Source organism: Charadrius vociferus, unplaced genomic scaffold, assembly GCF_000708025.1.
Source record: "Charadrius vociferus isolate BGI_N301 unplaced genomic scaffold, ASM70802v2 scaffold104, whole genome shotgun sequence".
Taxonomy (NCBI): domain Eukaryota; kingdom Metazoa; phylum Chordata; class Aves; order Charadriiformes; family Charadriidae; genus Charadrius; species Charadrius vociferus.
The window spans coordinates 186,141-205,009 of record NW_009648255.1 but is presented as its reverse complement, the minus strand read 5'-3'; the positions used below and the strand labels follow the sequence as shown (position 1 = coordinate 205,009).

General features: G+C 45.1%; 1 protein-coding gene across 1 annotated transcript in view; it reads left to right on the top strand.

The window, feature by feature from the left end:
- Positions 1 to 18,645, top strand: part of WWTR1 (WW domain containing transcription regulator 1) — a 40,291-nt gene extending 21,646 nt beyond the window's left edge. The window contains exons 4-7 of the mRNA XM_009884467.1: positions 4,905 to 5,104; positions 15,772 to 15,905; positions 17,082 to 17,194; positions 18,255 to 18,645. Coding sequence (XP_009882769.1) covers positions 4,905 to 5,104; positions 15,772 to 15,905; positions 17,082 to 17,194; positions 18,255 to 18,439 — 632 coding nt within the window. The 3' untranslated portion in view covers positions 18,440 to 18,645. The remainder of the gene's footprint in view (positions 1 to 4,904; positions 5,105 to 15,771; positions 15,906 to 17,081; positions 17,195 to 18,254) is intronic.
- The last annotated feature ends 224 nt before the right edge of the window (positions 18,646 to 18,869 follow it).

Sequence of the window (18,869 nt, the reverse complement as noted above, 5' to 3'; positions counted from 1 at the left end):
GGCTGCGGCGCCGCCGGGAGAGTGGCGGGGCGAGCGGGGCAGTGCGACGCACATGAAGGATTGATCTGCTGCCGGTGGGTATTTGCTAACGTGCAAACGTGGAGCTCTTCAGTGCCCAAACCAGCTAAGACGGGGCAGGAACTGTGCTGAGGAAGGTGGCGGTGGCTGCAGGGCGACCGGGGGGCAAGGAGAAGGCACTCCGTCTGCCGTGCACAGCGTGTCATTGGCCCATGGGAGCCCCTCCAGGCTGCCTTCCGCGTGGCGCGGCCCTCAGGAGCCCCAGGAAGGGGCTTTCCCAAAGGCTGGAGCGCCGCTTGGACGGGCTGTTCCACAGAGGACTCGTCCCACGTGCCATCACACCAGCCGCTGGTGTAGAAAAGCCCTAAAACTTAACACATTAACTGGAGGCTTGCTCGTAATCATTTCAGTGCCTTTCAGTGGAACCAAGGCAAAAGAGCACTTGCAAATCTGTCATGATTTAATTACTCTCCAGCTAGTTCCCAGAGTCAGCTGTTTTATTACTGTACATGTAACATTTTGACCCTTGGGATATATTTTTAGAGCAGCTGAATGCAGCAGTTGTTGTGGGAAGTGCTGCAGAATGCCCCAGGTTTTGGTTTCATTTTGTTTTCTGTAATACAAGAAAAGAATTGCCTAACAGTCTCATTTTTATTTCCAGTTAATATGTGTTTTGAGCTAGGTTACATTAACTTAATGTACATTATATGTGTGTGTGCACACGTCCAAAAACTAGATCTGGCTTCACAAAAGTAGACCACGTATGTCCTAAATTTGCTTATAGGACATTATTGTGATTGCATTCAGGAGTAATTGAAGTGGAATGATGCTGTTACGCAGTTGGAAGGATCAAACCCTGGGCCTCAGCATCTGCGTATTTATAAACTAGTTTTGAAAGATATTAAAAAAGGAAAACTTATGTTATCACTGTATCATTTAATGCTGCATTTTAAGTTAGACTGTATCATAAACATACTCTATCCAGATAACCTTGACAAAACTGTCTGTACTTGTTTGAAAGCACAGATATGTGGCTCCTCTATAGTTAGTGTTTCTGAGTCTGTCCAGTTTGGGCTGCTATGAAGGTAGATGTCTGGTGTTCAAACGGAATGGAGAGTTACCTGAATCCCGTTTTTTCTCGAAGCAGTGTATGCTGGAGATAAGTGTGGTGTCAGCGCATTCAAATGACCTTCGGTAAGTTTGTGTCTGTGACCCACATCAATGGTTCTTTAAAGGGCATTCCCATTAGCGGTAGTTTTGAACAGATCTGGTTTTCTGTGGACCTGTGTCCAGAGGTGTAGACCCCCAAACCCCTGAGGAGATGGGCACTGATGGAAGGAGGAGCAGAGCCAAATAATGCAGGTGGTGGAACTGGCCAAGGATGGCTCCTGCCCACTCCTTTGCCTTCTGCACCTCTGCACTGAAACTTGTAAAGCTCTGCTGTAGCTGTATCAAACCCAGGTGATGTAAATAATTTTGTTTGGAAGTAGAATGGATTTTTTGTTGTTTCTTAGAAAGATGATCACATACTTCTGGTGTACTTGACTTGTAGGAGTTTCAGTGTGATGTAATTTCTATACTCCTAACGTCAAGGTGTGGCAGTGCTTGCTGTACTCGTTGTACTGAGCTTCCTGTAGGTCCCTGATGGTACCTAACAATGGGTACTATTGCTTGAAAGAAAAGTAGTTTACTCCAAGATACGGAGTTCGTTGGACCAAAATATTCCCTGTCCCCATGAGAAGAAATGGCTTGGAGGGGACCACAGCTCCAGGAGAAGTATTCCTCAGCGTTCTCATACTGTCTTGTTCTTTGCCTTCTTACATGTGTAACTTGAGCTGTGATACAACATGGGTACAGACCAGCTGATGAAGAAGGAGGGAGTATTTTATGTAGCAAAGGCAACAAGTAGCCATGAGCAGCAGTACTACAACTCTCACCCTGCTCTGCCTGTATCCCAGACACACAGTACAGGCTGTCAGTCTTTACTTAACTTTGCCTGCTTCTGTCGCTTGCATGTGCTGCTCAGATGGGAGCAGTTTTCTTACGGAGAACTCACTATATTGTGATAATCCTTCAACCAGCCTGGATTCTTAGCGTGGTTGTTCTATTCACTCAACCATCAACATGCCAAAAATTTAAGCACATGCATATACATACAAGAAGAGTTAAGTTTCTGCCTAAGTGCTTATGTTCCTGGCAATTTAACAACACTGGTATAATTTATATAATTGTACTTATAATATTTCTTACTTATTTTAAGATAAGTAAGACTAGATTTCCTGCGTCTTAAAATGCGGTTCCATATGTTGTTTTCTGATTATGATTTCTGCACCCGGCTCTCATTCCAGCCGTTCCCCTCTCGGCACTGCAGCTTGATGACCTCTCGGGGGTTTTTACCGCTGAGAAGTTTCTGATCAGTGCTGGCTTTGGTCCATCTTTCCTGCAGACAGCTTATTTTTCCCACCTGGACTCCTACGTTGGCTGCACACAATCATTTTCATGGCTACCCGGTTACTTTTGCTGGGAACTGATCTAGCCAGAAAGTACCTCCTTTTTATCCCCAGGCAGTTTTTAGTTTGCTGCGTGGCCACAGGAGTGCTTTCGCCCGCGCAGTGAAGGGGCAGCGCGTGGGCAGGAACGTCAGCCTGGGTGTGGGAGAGGCGATGGACGACGCCACGCTGGTTTCGTGGGGAAGCATGATGTCATTTGTGCGGGTGCAGCTGTGTTTGGACCACACGCAGGCTGAATCCGTGAAAAGGTTGTATTTCTGCAGGGCTGCTTTTAACTGGGATTATTTCTTGAGCTGGATTTGCTGCTGAAGCTAAAATACCGAGCAGCTGCACGCTCGAATGGTTCCACAGTCTCTACGTGCTGGACCGGTGTGAAGCTGGGTCACCCGGGAGGAAGAAGGCGATTCAGATCTGATGCGAGCACGTGTCAGTATTTCTGTCAGATGAAGCAGGCCAAGTTTATGCTGGCCTGGTGCCGGCGTACCTGCCTGACCCTGGCTGCAGAAAGACAAGTCAGTACCTGATTTGGCAGAAAGCTGGCTGGGATTTGTTAGCTTGCACTGGCAGAGTGAGTTAAGTTCAGCATTTTTCATGGCATGGGTGTCACACGTTTGATCCAGGCTGTAAAATCATCGCCCCGTTTCTTTCAGCGCACATTCCACCAGCGCTGGCTGTGCTCTGCCCCTCAAGGTCAGACGCAAACACAGCCAAAACGTGTGCGGGTCTGAGAAGCAGAGAACTGAGCTGAGATTTCAGTTCTCCTGTGGTAAGAACGATGAGTGAAAGATAAAAAGGAAGATACAAATCTTAGTCCTTTGGACAGAAAAATATTGTCTCTCTTCTAGAGAGTATTTTGGCATCTGGGGTGTTCTTGTTAAAAGACGAGAGCTTTATTAATTATGCTGTTGCCCCATTAGCGAAAGAATCCTTGCAAAAATATCAATTAATTTTTAAGCAGTACATGGCTGCTACTTGTAATCCAGACTGGCTTTAGGTACTGTATGTGTTTTTTACTGGAAATGTGAAGGTGGGGAAGGAAACGAGGGAACTGTTCAGGAAGGGTTACAGTAGGTTGCATTGCTGGGAACTGGTACGGTTTACTCAAAAAGGAGTTACGCCAGGCGGGAACTTGGCATCTTTGTTGGATTAATTTTATACAGGCTTGTGTTTAAGAACTCATTAAACTCAATTCTTGCCTAACGTAGCTGTTTAAAGCAGCTCTTTCAGTACAAGATTGCTAAAGATTTTTGCTGAGTTTGATAATGAAACTGGAATCATGTACTAGTAACTTGCAATGACACTGTTCTGCTCTTGAGTCATTCTCACACTGCAAACTCAGACATCTGACTCTGCACTCACCGCGTCCTGAAACACGGAGCGACTGAGGCCATTGGCAGTACGGGCAGTGTTTGTTCAAAAGAGAAAAAGGCACTGTCAGGGACAGTTAGCAGTGATTCTTGCTGCTTTGCTGTTATTTGTGAATGTGGCACAGACTCCATTTAGTTGTCTTTTCCGTGCATTTCACCTGCTTTGGAAAAGTAAGTGAAAGTATGGTAAAGATACTATGGAAAGATGTAGCTTCTGGTAGTTTCTGGTGTCTTTTTATTGCGCCGCTTTTGTAACTTCTGACAGTCCAGCTTATCGCTGGATTTCATTAGAGCCACTTTTTTTCTCGTTGGTGACAGCTGCTTTTCATTACGGTGATGTGTGAGTGCCTGTGAGGTAGTGCTTAGAACACTTCTGCGAGATGTGACAATAATATTAACCCTCAGTTATAGATGAGAACACGGAGACTGTGACCCTTCTGTGATAGTGGGGAAGGCTACAAGGGAGCGGGTCCTCCTGCGAGGTTTGCTTCTTCGCTGGAACGGGGACATCCCTCACCTGCAGGTCACTGAAAATAAAAATAGCGTGTATCTCCTGCATCGTGGTGGAAAACGCACACACTGCTCATTACTTATGCTGGTAATTATCCGTACAATAATTAATTTAGATCTGTCAATAAAGAAAATGTTAAGATTGAGAACATTTTTACTAGCTTACTGCATGTTATAGGCACACATTTATAGAGGAATTTTCAATTTAGAAAACTCGCATGTCATTTGCTACACGTCATTAGGTAAATATTTGAACATACCAATATGAATATAAATGCTTGCTGTATTGTAAGTATTCGTGTTTTATACGAAATAATAAAAATAATTTATTAAGCAGTTGCTAGTACGGATCTTGCCTGATGGAGTAGTTACCTCAGTCATTTGAAATACGGTAATTCTAATAACTCCGCACTGCAAATGCGCAGCGTGTGTCCTAGCCCTCTGTTGTCTTAAAGTACAAATCTACTTCATGATCCGTGATGTGTTGTCTTTCCCGCAGTCATGAATCACCAGCACCAAATAACGCCCGGCACGGCCGTGTCGCAGCAGAGCCGTCCTCCCCAGGCGCCGCAGCCGGGGCTGATGAACCTGCCCAGCGCGCTGACCACACAGCAGCAGCAGCAGCAGAAGTTGAGGCTCCAGAGGATCCAGATGGAGAGGGAGCGAATTAGGATGCGTCAGGAGGAGCTACTGCGACAGGTAACCCCAAGGAAACTCTTTTCTTCTGTTCAAGAGCCTTTAGTTCGATGCATCCAAATTTTTACTAGGTGCGGTTAGTGGCTCTGTTACTTTATGTCAGGATTAACCATTGTTTTAGGTAAGGGTAACCAAAGAGCTGATATGAATAGAACATTGCGTGTTTTTTTTTCTCTGGCATTGAACAGAACACAAAATGGTCATCTGTCAGGAGTTGCAGACCTGGTGTCTTTCTTACCAGCTATAATAGTAGTGTAAGGACCAAATTCTGTTCTGCGTCTGTTTATAAATCTAGAGCAACTATCATTGATTAATTCTCAGTTTAACTTGGTTTGCATAGTAGACCATGTTCATGCTTCACTGAACGTAAAGGCAGAATATATGGAGTTGCTCTTGACTCTGATCCCAACTCTGTCACTTGCACCCGTTGCCTTTAAATTAAAATAAAATCACATTCACATATTACGCGAATACCTCTGACTTGAAGACTTTCCAGAGATGGTCCTTTGTGGATGTTTTGTTTATTGTTCTATTTCTTAAATTTCAGCCATATATAATGGCTCATATTGTACAAGATAGATGCGTAACTTCCTTTACACCACCTTAAGGAAATAAAAAGTTTTAACAATTGTGTTTATGCTGGTACGGACAACTCCACTGGTGGTGATGTGTTTTGCCTGGCACATTAATCAGCTTCCTTAGAGAAAATAAATAACCTATATCTCTCAGGAACAGTGTGAACAAAGTCCATTTTATCAAGCATGACATCATTATCGGTGGCATTATAAATGCTTCAGTTACAGTTCTAAGTACTTTTAAGAATGATAACTTTCACAAAATCACAGAATTGCAGGCTGGTTGGGGTTGGCAGGGACCTCTGGGGGTTGTCGTCTCCACCCCCTGCTCAAGCAGGGCCACCCAGAGCCAGTTGCCCAGGACGGTGTCCAGGTAGCTTTTGAGTATCTCCAGGGATGGAGACTCCACCACTTCCCCGGGCAACTGGTGCCAGCGCTCGGTCACCCTCCGGTGACAGAGTGTTTCCTGACGTTCAGGGGGACCCTCCTGTGTCTCCGTGTGTGCCCATGGCTGCTCGTCTGTCATGGGGCACTGCTGGGAAGAGCCTGGTTCTGTCCTCTGCCCCGTCCCTGCAGGGGTTCGTGCACATGGATGGGATCCCCCCAAGCCTTCTCTTCCCCAGGCTGGACAGCCCCGACGCTCCCAGGGAAAGCAGTGGGTGCACGTTTTCCTGAGCTTTCCTGTTGTCACCTGGGTGCCCACAGAGCCTTTCTGGTTGGCTTTGACTGCCCTGGCCAGGTTCAATTCCAGCTGGGCTTTAGCTTTCCTCACCTCATCCCTGTGTGTCGGACAAGGTCTGTATTCCTCCCGGGTTACCCATCCTTACTTCCGTCCTCTGTGGAAATAGCAATTTCGTGGAATTACTGTTTCATGCCTTCAGTCCTTTTGCCTTTGGGATTGTACCATAATCCGTGGTTATTTTAGGGTAACATTTGTTTGCACTGTATTTAGAAATACAGCATGACATTTCCTTGCAACATGTAGAAGCATGTGTGGTACCAGGCTAATGACAGCACTGGGCTGAACTTTTCTGATGATTTATTAGAGAACCATAAGTTGCTGTAATGTTTTGAAATGTTAATGACTTGTGCAAAATGCAAAAAGAAGCCTAAGAAAAATCCTCGCAGTTAGATGTGCTCTGAGAAGGAGTAGCAGAGGGCGTGTCACAGGCTGACGAGCCGCAGGTAGGTGAGGAGTGATGGATTTCTTTCGAGTCTGGAGGAGAATGACTGCGAGAGAACACATTAGTGGTGAAAATGGACTGGAACATCTCCATGAGGTCTGGAAGACTTTGTGAGTAGCAAAGAAACGGACATGTACATCTTTAAAACCTTTAGGTCTGAAGCAGGGATCTGGAGGATCAGAGCAGATTCACCAGAAAGGACATGTGCTCACAGAGGATTTGTCGCCTTTTAGAGGCAGCAGTCAGTAAAACCTCCCGTTAATGGCCAGCTGCTTGGATTTCTCTCTGCAGCCTTTGAATGTTGTTTTTGCCAAATATGTTGGGTTTTCCTTTTTTTTTAAAAAAACATACTATCTCAGTAAAATTAATGGAAGAAAAGATATTTAATGTTTGTAATGATTGAGAACTTGAGGTGCTCTTTTTCCATGCTTTTATTTCAGAACAAATAATTTTAAATTGCATTTTACCAAAACATCACTTTTCAAAAAGTAATACAATTATTACAATCACTCACCAAATCAAAGGTTATTAGAATTGTATTGAAAGAGCTTTTATTTTTTCTTCATATGCAGAAAATGCAGTTTGATGTAGGTCTTTATACTAATACAGACTCTGACAACAAGAATATGGCTGTACTTTTCTTCCTGCATACAAACTACACGTCAGTCAAATTTCTCTCCAGTTACAGCATTGGAACCTGAGTAACTTCATCTTGTGCAGACAGGAAGACCAGATGTAGGGAGAATGTACGTACTGCCGTATAGTAGACTTTTGTGAAAGACAGAGTGATAACGAAACGAAAATGGATGTATGGCGAGTACGATCGCAAAAACATTAGTGAGAATATTTGTAAAAACACTTCATAACAGTATATTTGCTTCATTTATATTTTTTGCTTTTACCTCCTTCCTCTAAATATATGTTTTAAGAACTTTAAAAGATTGCTTAACAAAAGTAATTAACAAAAATTCTTAATATATTTTGAAACTGTACAGCACCATCTAGCTGCATTTGAAAAAAAAAAAAGCATTAAAACGATGTGCTTTTATAGCTGCTGCAGCAATGTTGGCTGTCTTTGCACGTGGTTATTCCCATCGCCTTTGGGGAACGTGTGTACGTGCTCCACGTTAAGCACGTGCTCGGCGCTCTTGATGAACAGGGGTGAAAGGCAGATGTGATTCCACTAGAGTTTATCAGTTTTTTTACCTGCTCATGTCAGGGCTGAATTTGACTTTCACAGTTCGGACCTGAGTCTGGAAGCTGTAGAGGCACCAACGTCTTGTACCCATGTTCGGTGTCCATTGCCCGTGAATTTCGGGAGTTACATGGTAATACCTGCGTGTGCCGCGCTGTGTTCAGGGCGGTGGTCTCTGGCCTGAGCAGTGCTCTCGGGTCTTCTGCACGCCTTCTCCTTCACTGCCGGGCACTCACATCATAGAGATGGGTGTGGGAGGAGAGCGGGGATATCTGGTATGGGCTTAGTCATAACTGTCATCGTGTCAATAACGTGTTTAGCTATTTTTACTCTCTTTGGCTCAGTTCTTGCTTCAGGACAAGAGCAAATTAAGCTTCACAACAGTTGTGCCATGAACACAAGGGCTGGTTTCCCTGCTCTGCTGACTGTGTTTTACTTTGAAACTAAGACATGGCACTCTGCAGCTGTGCCGTACTCAGTCACACCCCGTACCACCCCGCACCTCTGGTGCTTGTTTGTGCCACGAAGCAGGACAGTGTCACTGAAGTTACTGAAGTTTTCAGGACTGCTGTAGCTCTTGGGGAACAATGTATTTCCCACCCAGGGAAAGCAAGATGCAAAATCTGTCCTTCCCAAGAGAATTTTGTGAAGTTCCTGCCTGAACACCCCCAAGCCCTGGCAGCTGGGAAGGACGGACAAATCCCTCTGGAGTCACCGGTGTTCAAGTTCAGCTACTCCTGCCCTGACCCTGCGCCGCTGCCTCTGCTTTTCTGGTGTGACCTGTCGAAGGGGAAAGCGCTGAGTAAGCGTGCACGCCGCTGCCAGCCACTGCGAGGAGGCGCAGAGCCTTTGAGTGAGAGGGGAGCAATTCTTCTGGTGGGTCACAAGCCTCCCTTGAGTCTGGCAGCAGCTGCGGGTCCCCACCGCCGTTGCGGGCAGCAGCTGCTGCGCAGGCCAGGGGAGCGCGCTCCTGCAAGCTCCCCGCTCAGGAATTGGGCTCCGTCTTTGTCCTCCTCTCCAGTTAGTCGGGAGAGCCTCTAGAACTGCAGGCTGGATACGTGCAAGAAGGGCAGCGTTTCAGAAAACCAGTGTAACAGCTTCTATTTAAATGTTTCTTTACTCAGTTTTGTCATTCTGCAAAAAGTTAACTGTCTTTCTTACTGATCCCTTTCCAAAGGAAAAGGGAGAATCTGCTTGCTGCTCAAGAGCTCCATGGAGATGGAAGCAGAGGTGATGTCAGTAAGACATCTCTGGGAGGGTCCCACAGGGAAGATGTCCCAGCACTTCTCTGGGCACAGGCACCATCTGGCACCTTCTTCGCAGGGGTACGGACAGGCCTGAAAGGCAGTTCCATAAATACGTGCACAGAAAGATACAGGGGCTCAAAAGAGGCTGTAGAAGGAGCGGTGTGTGGGGATGCAGAGCAATATTTATCCCTGTTTTGTCCTCGCAGACAGAACCTCACTGGCCTGCTCTGGCCTGAGCAGAAGGATGCCCTGCTGTGCTCTTTCTTCTGCACAGGCTGACCCGTAGTGCGATTATGGATGGCACGGGCAACGTCTGCATGTCTCGCTGTCCTCCCTGAGTGTGAGGACTGGCAGAAGGGGAATTGCGGTGGCGAGCAATGTAAGCTCCCTGTAGAAATGCCCTTGCTCGTCTGCCCCAGCCAGGTATGACAGTGGGAGCGCAGCCTGGATGGAGCTCAGTCCCCTTCTGCTCAGGAGGCTCCCAGGAACCGTGACAACGAATCCCTGGGTCTGGCACGCAGCTAAACAGGGGTCTACATCAGAATTGTGTTCAGAGGCAGTGAATGATTAACTCACTGCAGCGCTTTGAAGCTTTTAAAGATTTTTGTGAATAACCACTGATGAAGCTTTTTTGACATGCCTCTGTGGTGTCAGTGTACTGGGGGTGGGGGGTGGGGGGTGTTTCATTTATTTTGTTTTGTTATTTATTTTGAAAATCGCCTTTGGGTTTTTAAAATAGCATATGCTGTAGTGCCCAGCAGATCATTGTGGGCATTTGGTCCTTTTTGAACTAAATGCTGCGGGTTGTCTCTGCTGGCCAAGAGGAGACGCCTGCGTGCCGGAGCGGAGTGCTCACCGGGAGAGCCAAGGCTCCTCTTGGAGTTTGCAACTGTCATATCGCCGTTCCCAGGGCTGCCGGAGGTCTCTGGTATTCATTGCCAGGCTTTTTAACCTAGGGTAGGGGATTCCTCAGTATTCTTCTTAAGAACCTTGTAGTCGTGCTTAGAATGAGAACAGGGTGTTACAGGCCATCACACGGCTGTTGTGGCAGTGTCACTGATCCATTACTGTCGACCATTGCTGTAATAATATCAAAGAAGCAAAGCAGCGAAGAAGTCTGACACCTGTAGCAGCACTAAAATCTGAAATCACCTGCGTGGGGCAGCAGCGGAGGAGGAGCATGCTTTGACGTGCTCTGCGTGCTTCCCCAGCCTGACGCAGGGGTCTGTCCTTCCGTGCTGTAAAGTACACCTTGAGCTAATATCACAAGCAACATGCAGTATGTTGACATAAAGACGCGGGAGGTGCCGTGCCGTGCCCCAAATGAGAGGTAACCTTATAATAAATGCAGTGTTTCCTGCAACAAAGAGGAGACAGGAACTTAGATTTTGTAAAGGGCAGAGTGAGCCTTTCTTCAGGGCGCCGGGGGCTGCGCAGCTCACAAACGGTCTCACCTCGCAAGGGGGTCTGTCGCGTAGGAGATTAAACAGTGCTGGAGTGGATGGTTGGCCTGCTGCAGTTAGCGGTTAGGAGGGCCAATTACCGTGTCTGGGGACGTGGTTAATGAAGCTGGGTATGAATCTCTCCTTGTTGGACCAAGCAGTAGTTGGCACCACATTTTCCAGGGAGATCACAGTCTGAATTCCCTGGCTGGGACAGAACACAGCCAGCCAGCGTTACGGTCTGCAAATAATGTGACATTCTCAGCACTTTGTGCAGGAGCAGTAAGTCCGGTGCCCTGGAAAGAATGGACATTTTGCAGTGCTTTCTTATTTGGAAGGCAGCTCAGCAAAAAACCTTCAAGTTTAACAGAAATCCTTCTGAAATGGCTGTCTGTTCATCTTACTGACTGTAGGATAAACTGCCTGATACGCAGCAGTAGCGTAGTCTCTGAGCCCTTGTTCTTACTCGTTAATAGTCTCATCTGAGATACTTTTGGAAATTAAATTACCATGGAAATGGGGAGTAAGTTTCAGAAGTTACCAGTGTTTTAGGTTTTTACCTGCAATGTGATACAGAAAAATCTTTGTGTGTTTCTGTAGGGAGGCAGTGCGTGTGTCTGCCATGAGAGGACGGTGGGGTTGCAGCAGGTCCCGGCTGACCAGCGGTCGGGAGGCGGCTGTGACGATGCAGCAGCGCAGGTTTCAGCGTGGCCGGCGCAGGTTTGCCCTCGGCGCTGGCTCGGACGTTGTGCCCGCAGTAAAACCTGTTCTCTTGTCACTCGGCGGCTCTCAGCTGCGGTTGGCTGTCCCGGGGACAGTCACAGCTGGTCACTGGAGTGGCACAGACATTGCGTGATCAGAGAGTTCTTCTCCCAGTGTAACGTGGAACAACTAGCGGAGAGAACTGGGCTCGCTCAGCGCGGCTCCACTGTGTACGCAAGAAGGAGTCTGCTCGTTGCGCTCAGGGCTTTTGCCCCTGGGAAAGTGTACTGACCTTGGTATTTGTGTGGCTTATTCCACGTTAGATAAACCTCGTCTTGGAACTTCGGCTGTTCTGGGAGCAGTGTCCTTCAAACGCAGCCTTTGTATCTGTGTTAACCTAAGTTTGGGTAATACAGGGGCAGTTCTGGCTGGTTCGTTGTGCCAGATGGAAGAAGCCAGCAGCAGTAGATGTAAGAAATTCTCTGCTCCTTTCAGTGCTGTGTATTTGGCTGGGCGTTTTTTGAGTCAGTCCATAAGAGAAATGAAAAGCTGTAAGGAGATTCTTGTCTAGTTCTGTGCAGTTCAGTGTGTGAGGAAGAATATTTATTTCATGGAGGGTTAAAGATGTGAAACTCCCTTCATGAACAACACTGTTTTGCAATGTACTTTGATTTTGTGTGCAACTGCATTTTGCAATTAGTTGGAGGTTCATAAATCTCCATTAGTGCTTTTTGTTTTGCTGGAAAGCCACCAGAGGAACTACAGACTTAAGGGAGGAGAGGTGTGTTTGTGCTTCTGTAATGAGCCCAAAGGAAGAAGGCATCACATGAAGAATGAGAAAAGCCTCATGTTTCCTGTGATCGTTTCATTAAATGTGTTCCATAAAGATGAGATTTATCTCTATCTGTGTTTAAAAACAATTCCATGGAATCGTACAGATTTTTCAGTGTTGTTTGGAAACCTTTCCTCACTTTCTTCGTACACATCTTTTGTCTTAAATATAGTAGTTCTGCGACAGCTGTGGAGAGCGGTGCAGTGAATACAAGGCTTTCGGAGTAGTAGAATTCAGCAGTCTCAGAAATAAGCTGTCTTTGGCAGTATAGTGGGAACAATTATGTAAAATTAATTACTCAGCTCAAACTTTAGGCTGTCAGTACCTCATTGCCTGTTTTGGAAACACAAGGCACTAGAATATCATCCCTGCGAGGTGTCTGGCATTTTTATTCAGAAGAGTTTCAAAACTCTTGCTGTGAATCCACCTACAACAGTATGCACCTTCAATCCTCCTTCATCAGATACACCCTTAAATAATGACCTGTCTTCTCTACAGCTGCATGACTTTGCCTTCATAGATTTTCTTTGTCACTGCTCTCTGGTAGAAGAGTTGGTTGTTACCCTTTGTCATCTCTGGTTAATAGTTATTATCAACTTTTCAGCTTTGATGTTTTTCTGGGCAGCATATTTGTAGTTCAGTTTTTCTCCTCCGTGAGCAGGGAGCTTGCCAAGCTCTCCCCTGCCCCCGCACCACACACTACACCATTCCCAACAAGTTGAGACACTGGTTTGCACTGTGTGAGCCATTGAGAAGCTGCTGGATACAGAAAAGATTTTCCACCGCCTCCTACAGGCAAGAAGTTTTCAGGCTTATGTTTGATACACTGCAGTGCAGTTGTATTGAGCAATACAAATGAGTTTAAATCTGATAATTGAAAATTGCATGACTGCTGGCAAGAAATCACTAAGAAGCTTGTCCAAAAGAGAACATCAGAATCTTGCAGAGAAAGATGTACGTATGCGCATGGTCATTCTGTGGTTCACAGTCACAGGAGAGAAGGTTGGGAGGCGCTGCTAGCGGTCGCCTACGCCAGCTCCTGTCTGGAAGCTGGTCAGCTACAGCAGTCGCTCAGGGCTGCGTCCAGGCTTTGAGTGTCCCCGAGGGTGGAGGCTGCACAGCCTCTCTGCCAAACCTGTCCCAAGGTTCCATCAGCCTCACGGTGGACAGGGTGGTACTGGGGCAGTGTTTGCAGTCCGCTAACACATGGGCAAAGTAGCAAAGAGAAGTCATTTCCGTAAAATTCAGACTTAGTCACAATATTCTGAAAGAGACAAATAGTTGGATGTTGGATCTTGAACAGGATGTTCTCAGTTATTTTATTTTTAGTAGTAGCATTTGATTTTTAGAAATGACAGCAACCAGAATGATAACCAACATGTATTTTCCATGTCAGCAAACTAGGGGAAAGGCTTTTAATTTTCTTCACGCGCACCCACACACCCCATTCTGAACTTACCTTTATTAGTGTGGAACAATGTCTGGTGAGGTTTGAACATGCACTGCCCAAGTATCAAAAACATTAACTTCATTGCTGGATTGGACTTTAACAAAAAAAAAAGTCCTGGCTAAGTATATTCTGCCTCATTTTATCTGTCTTCCTTTTCTCTTTCTTTCTCTTTTTGTATTTCTTTCTTTCTGGCTGTCTTTTCTCTGTTTCTTTCTTGCTGTCTTTCTAGTATTAGCCTTGCATGTGTTGCTGCAGTTGCTATCCTTATATTTTAAAAAATACTTTCAGTATCTTCATGTAGACAGCTAAAAAAGCCGGTCTGCCCATTTTCTGAGGTTTGTACATTTTCAGAGACTCCAGATGATTTAATTAAAAACACCACCATTAGAACTGTCACTTGACAAATGTGGTGATGTGCATAAGCTATCACACATAAGCTGTTCGGAATCTTCAGACTTTTTATTCTTAACACTTACTAAATAATTCCACCATCTAATGTAAATTATTATTTCTCAGTGAATATATTGATAATTTGATTATAAAGGAAGCATTGCATTAATGGGCACCGATATATGTTAATTCCCAATGAATGATTGTTACATTATTCATGAAGAGACCAAACCAGTCCTCCTCAATGAAGAAATTAATTGAAAACATAGTAAAACATCATATTCTCACCTCAAAAACATGTTAATCTTTTCTGTACTTGGGAGAATGAATGACTGATTCAGTGGAAAAAAAGTCTTCTATTGGGATTGAAATGAAATATTTCCTTTGCTTATTTCATTGAAAAAAAAAAAAAAAAAGGTTGAGTAAACTAGGCAAAAGGCAGATACAGCTTTATTATTTTAAGGTCTTAGGATATTTGTTTGGCGCATCCCCATGGAGCCAAACCACCTTTGTGTAGACTCTGTACCACTAGATGTCACGGTTGTTTCACAGAGAGAATGCTGGAAGAATTCCTCTTTCAGGAGGAGTTCTGAAACAAGTTTCCTTTGGCTTTCCTTCATTAGTCATCCTACAGACAGCGTACGTGAGACAGGTCATTAGGGAGATGCTTATTATTAGGCAGAGTGGTCATTCTAAAGATTATTGGGTCAAAGTCTTGGTTTCTGTGGTGTTCTTCTAACATGTTAAGTACTTTATGGTTGCAAGTGATATTCTATATAGCAAATGATGTCATCTTGTAGCAACTCACATCGTTTCGGTGCCTGATTTCGCTCTCTGTTGCACCAGTTTAAACTGGGAACAATTTCACTTAAGGTAAGCTGTTGGAAACAGATACATGGGAGACTAAATATGAGTCTGTAGGTTTGAAACTGCTTTATCATTGGTACTCCAGCTCTCACAGAACTTGGCCCCACTGAACAGTGACCTGCCGTTGTCATTCGAGGGTTTCACAGCTCAAGTTTGTGTGTGCAAGCCCTGGGCGGGAGCGAGCGGCCCGTGCAGCACGGACAGGCTGTTGGTGTGGTGTCACGGGTGACACACAGGGTGTGCAAAGTCAGAATGCAGGTAATTAGATTCCACGGGGATCATCTCTCATCTCGGTGGCCAGCAGGGCTGCAGAGGTGCGGCCGTTCTGCGGGTGGTTGTCCCCGGCTGCCACGGCGGCTGCGGTGCTGCCAGCACGATGACTCTGCCAGGGAGGACGCTTGCGTGTGCGCTTCACGGTGGGCGTCACTCAGGGAGCATCAGGCTGGTTTAAACAGGCAGACGGGCTCTGGTGTAGTGTGGAGCCGATTAGAAAGTCCCCAAACACATCTCCCTGCGGGCTGGGCAGTGGGACCGGTGTCCGGCCACAGCAGTAACCCAAGGCAGAGTCCACAGCATTCCAGCCAGCGCGGGTGGGTATGAAAGACGACGTCTATCTATCCACACAATGATTTTCTTCACACCAGTGCAAACAGCCGTCAGTTCTGTTGTTTAGAACTACTTTTCTAAATAAGAGACGTGTATTTATGACATGTTGGCTTGTCATAAGGCTGCAGTACTTCTGCGCTGTTGGAACAACCCTTCCCTTACGTCCATCTGCCTTTGCAGGAAGCTGCGCTGTGCAGACAACTTCCCATGGACTCGGAAAGCATGGCCCCCCTTCAGACAGCTGTGAACCCACCTGCCATGACACAAGACATGAGGCCTATTACAAATAACGGATCCGACCCTTTCTTAAGCAGGCAAGTCCATGTCCTCTTCATTGGGCAATTGGTTCTTCTTCTCTACGCTTTTAACACCGTCTCTCTGAAGTAGTTCCCTATATCACCTCTTTTTGTACTTACTGTGAACAGGGGGTACGGCCGAGGGGCTGACCTGAAATCTTTCAGTTAGTACTTGTTATAGTTTGAGAAACCCATAACAATTTATTGTCATTTAGACAATCATTTTATCACCCGATGAGCCCTCCCCACCCAAGAAGGGGAATCAGGTAAAAACAAGGAAACCCGGGGGTTGAAATACAAACAGATTTAATAGAATAAGATTGAATAATTAACATTAATAGCACTAAAGAACCAATATTGATCTCGATACCAGTACAGAATATGCAACGATTATCCTCAGCCCATTCTATCTGTAGAAGCTGTGCACTCCCAGCAGCGGACAGCACATGTGGGACACTGCAAGCACTGCGGGAGGAAGGGAAGGGCTCTGGGCTCTGGCACGGGGGCAAGGGGTTCTCAGGATGGCAGCCGTCAAGGGAGAGAGCCAGCTTCACAGTAAACTTTCTAATTTATAGTGAACGTGACATGCATGGTATGAAATAATCCTGTTGGGCAGCTTGGGTCAAGTGCCCAGGTCTGGCTCCTCCTCATCCCTGCATCAGGCGAGCTCGAAAACACCGAGACCTTGAAACCCACACACCATAGCTGGCTAGAAAGTAAATATTTCCACAAATTCAGACATTAAAGTCTTCTAAAAGTGCAGTTTTCCCAGGCATTAGAAGAGAAATCAGTCCTGTGTCGCTCAAAGCAGGACAGTACTTCAGGAAGGAATCTTAGAAAAATCAAACAAATAACAGGTGGGTTTAACTGTACTGTAGGTGTATGCAGAAGACTCTAGGTAGAATAGGTACATTACCGAAGTATAAATAAAGTCAGATTTTTAGGCTATCAGAACTGTTTTTGTCTAGAAAGTTATATATTCATGTGTGTATTTCAAAATTTAAGAGTGGCCTCACTTCACTTGCTTTATATTTTGGCTGATGTAACGTGACCACGTTAGTGGCCAACATTTGAGAACGAGGCCTAGTTACTCAGTATTTAATATCTAACGTGGTGTCTTTTCTCCAACACCACGATCAGGGACTGTGTCTGGCAGAACATCTTTACTGAGGCTTTTTCTGTTTCGATGTGCAGTGGGCCATACCATTCCAGGGAACAGAGTACGGACAGTGGCTTGGGATTAGGATGCTACAGTATACCGACGACACCTGAAGACTTCCTCAGCAACGTAGATGAGATGGATACAGGTACAATACTCTCCTTAAAGTATAGTGATGCTAATAATAACTTTGTGTTATAACCAGTAATGTTTTATAATTGCACAACTGAACAATAATCTGTCGCTTTCCTATGCGGGAGAACAGACCGAGACTGTGGGGGAAAATGCCTAAAAGGTACTGGGTGGCTAGAATGTTCTCAGCTTTAACTTAGGTCCAGATTCTACCCTTTTATGTTAGACTGATACTCAACAAAATAAGTAAAAGATGGAAAATTTGAGCCTTAATTTGTGTTTTCATACCATAGTCCCAAGTTAGGAGGAGTAAAAATCTGGTGTTGGCTTGCATTCTTGGTACAAGTCACTGTGTTTTCTAACACTGATGAGTCTCATTAATAAGTCTCTTACAGTGGCAAAGTTGGATTTGCCTTCAGACAGAATATATTTAGCTAGTTCAGGTTTTGGTACATATTTATTTTTATATCAGTGTTCTCAGGGTATTTAAAATACTGAAACAAATTACTGGGAAATCAGCAAGTTTTTTTCCAGATGCTGAAGTTCTCGGCACTTCTTCACCTAAACTTCCTTTTGAAGTCATCTGAAGTTGCAAAGAGTGAAAGGTTTCTCCATTAAAGGATTTCATGCTTGTTATTATTAATTTATGGAAAAAAAAAGTATTACAATATTGCAGAGCTGAAGTGCTGTAATTTTTTTTTCGATTTCCACATTCCAAATGTCACTTTGTGCCATTCTGCCCCGCGGGCGGCACCGACCCCCGTGCAGAGCAGCCCGGAGGGTTGTGTCAGGCTCGGTTGCGGTGCTGCCTGCGCAGATTTGAGTGATCGCTGATCACTTTGAGCACTGCTGCAAAGGGCCTTTTGTGCTTTTGAGAGCAAGGCAAGGATATGAAATTAACTCCTACAAGAATACACATCTGCAAGCAAGCGTGGTTTTGAGGTAACGCTTGTAGAGGGCAGAAGTGTGCACAAGTGCTAATGGGAAAGGGGCAGGCTAATTTTTATATCAGTTGTGTTGTTTTAAATTACCTGCCAGAAAAGTTTGGTATTTGAAGAGTTCTTTCCTTTTCCTAGGAGAAACCATAGCGCAGACGGCAATGAACATAAACCCACAACAAACACGTTTCCCTGATTTCCTCGACTGTCTTCCAGGAACAAATGTTGATCTCGGGACTCTGGAGTCGGAAGACTTGATCCCTATTCTCAATGATGTGGAGTCAGTACTCAACAAAAACGAGCCCTTCCTTACCTGGCTGTAATCATTCAATGCTGGTTTGGCCTACAACGCAATTCAACACTTAATTTCCTCTTGAGATAGAAGTAGAATATCTGAAAATCCTCAAGAGATACAACTTTACTGCCTTAATGACTTTTGTTACATCATCTTTATGGTCAGTTTAATCTCTGCCTGGATTTGATTGACACTAACTTAAATATAAAATGCATACATATATATATATATATAAACATATATCCATATATATTTCTTCCTCTTTGAAAAAAAGCACACTACTTTATACATCTGTATACTTCTTTACCTTTTCAGACCAGGCAGAAACGTTTCACTTTAGGGACAGAAAAGCGAGTGGTGTTCATGCATGTCCCTGGCTGGTCTCCTGGGTGTAGATTAACATCACAAACCCGTTATGAATCACAAAATCTAACTACTAGGTAGGTCACTTGGTTCCA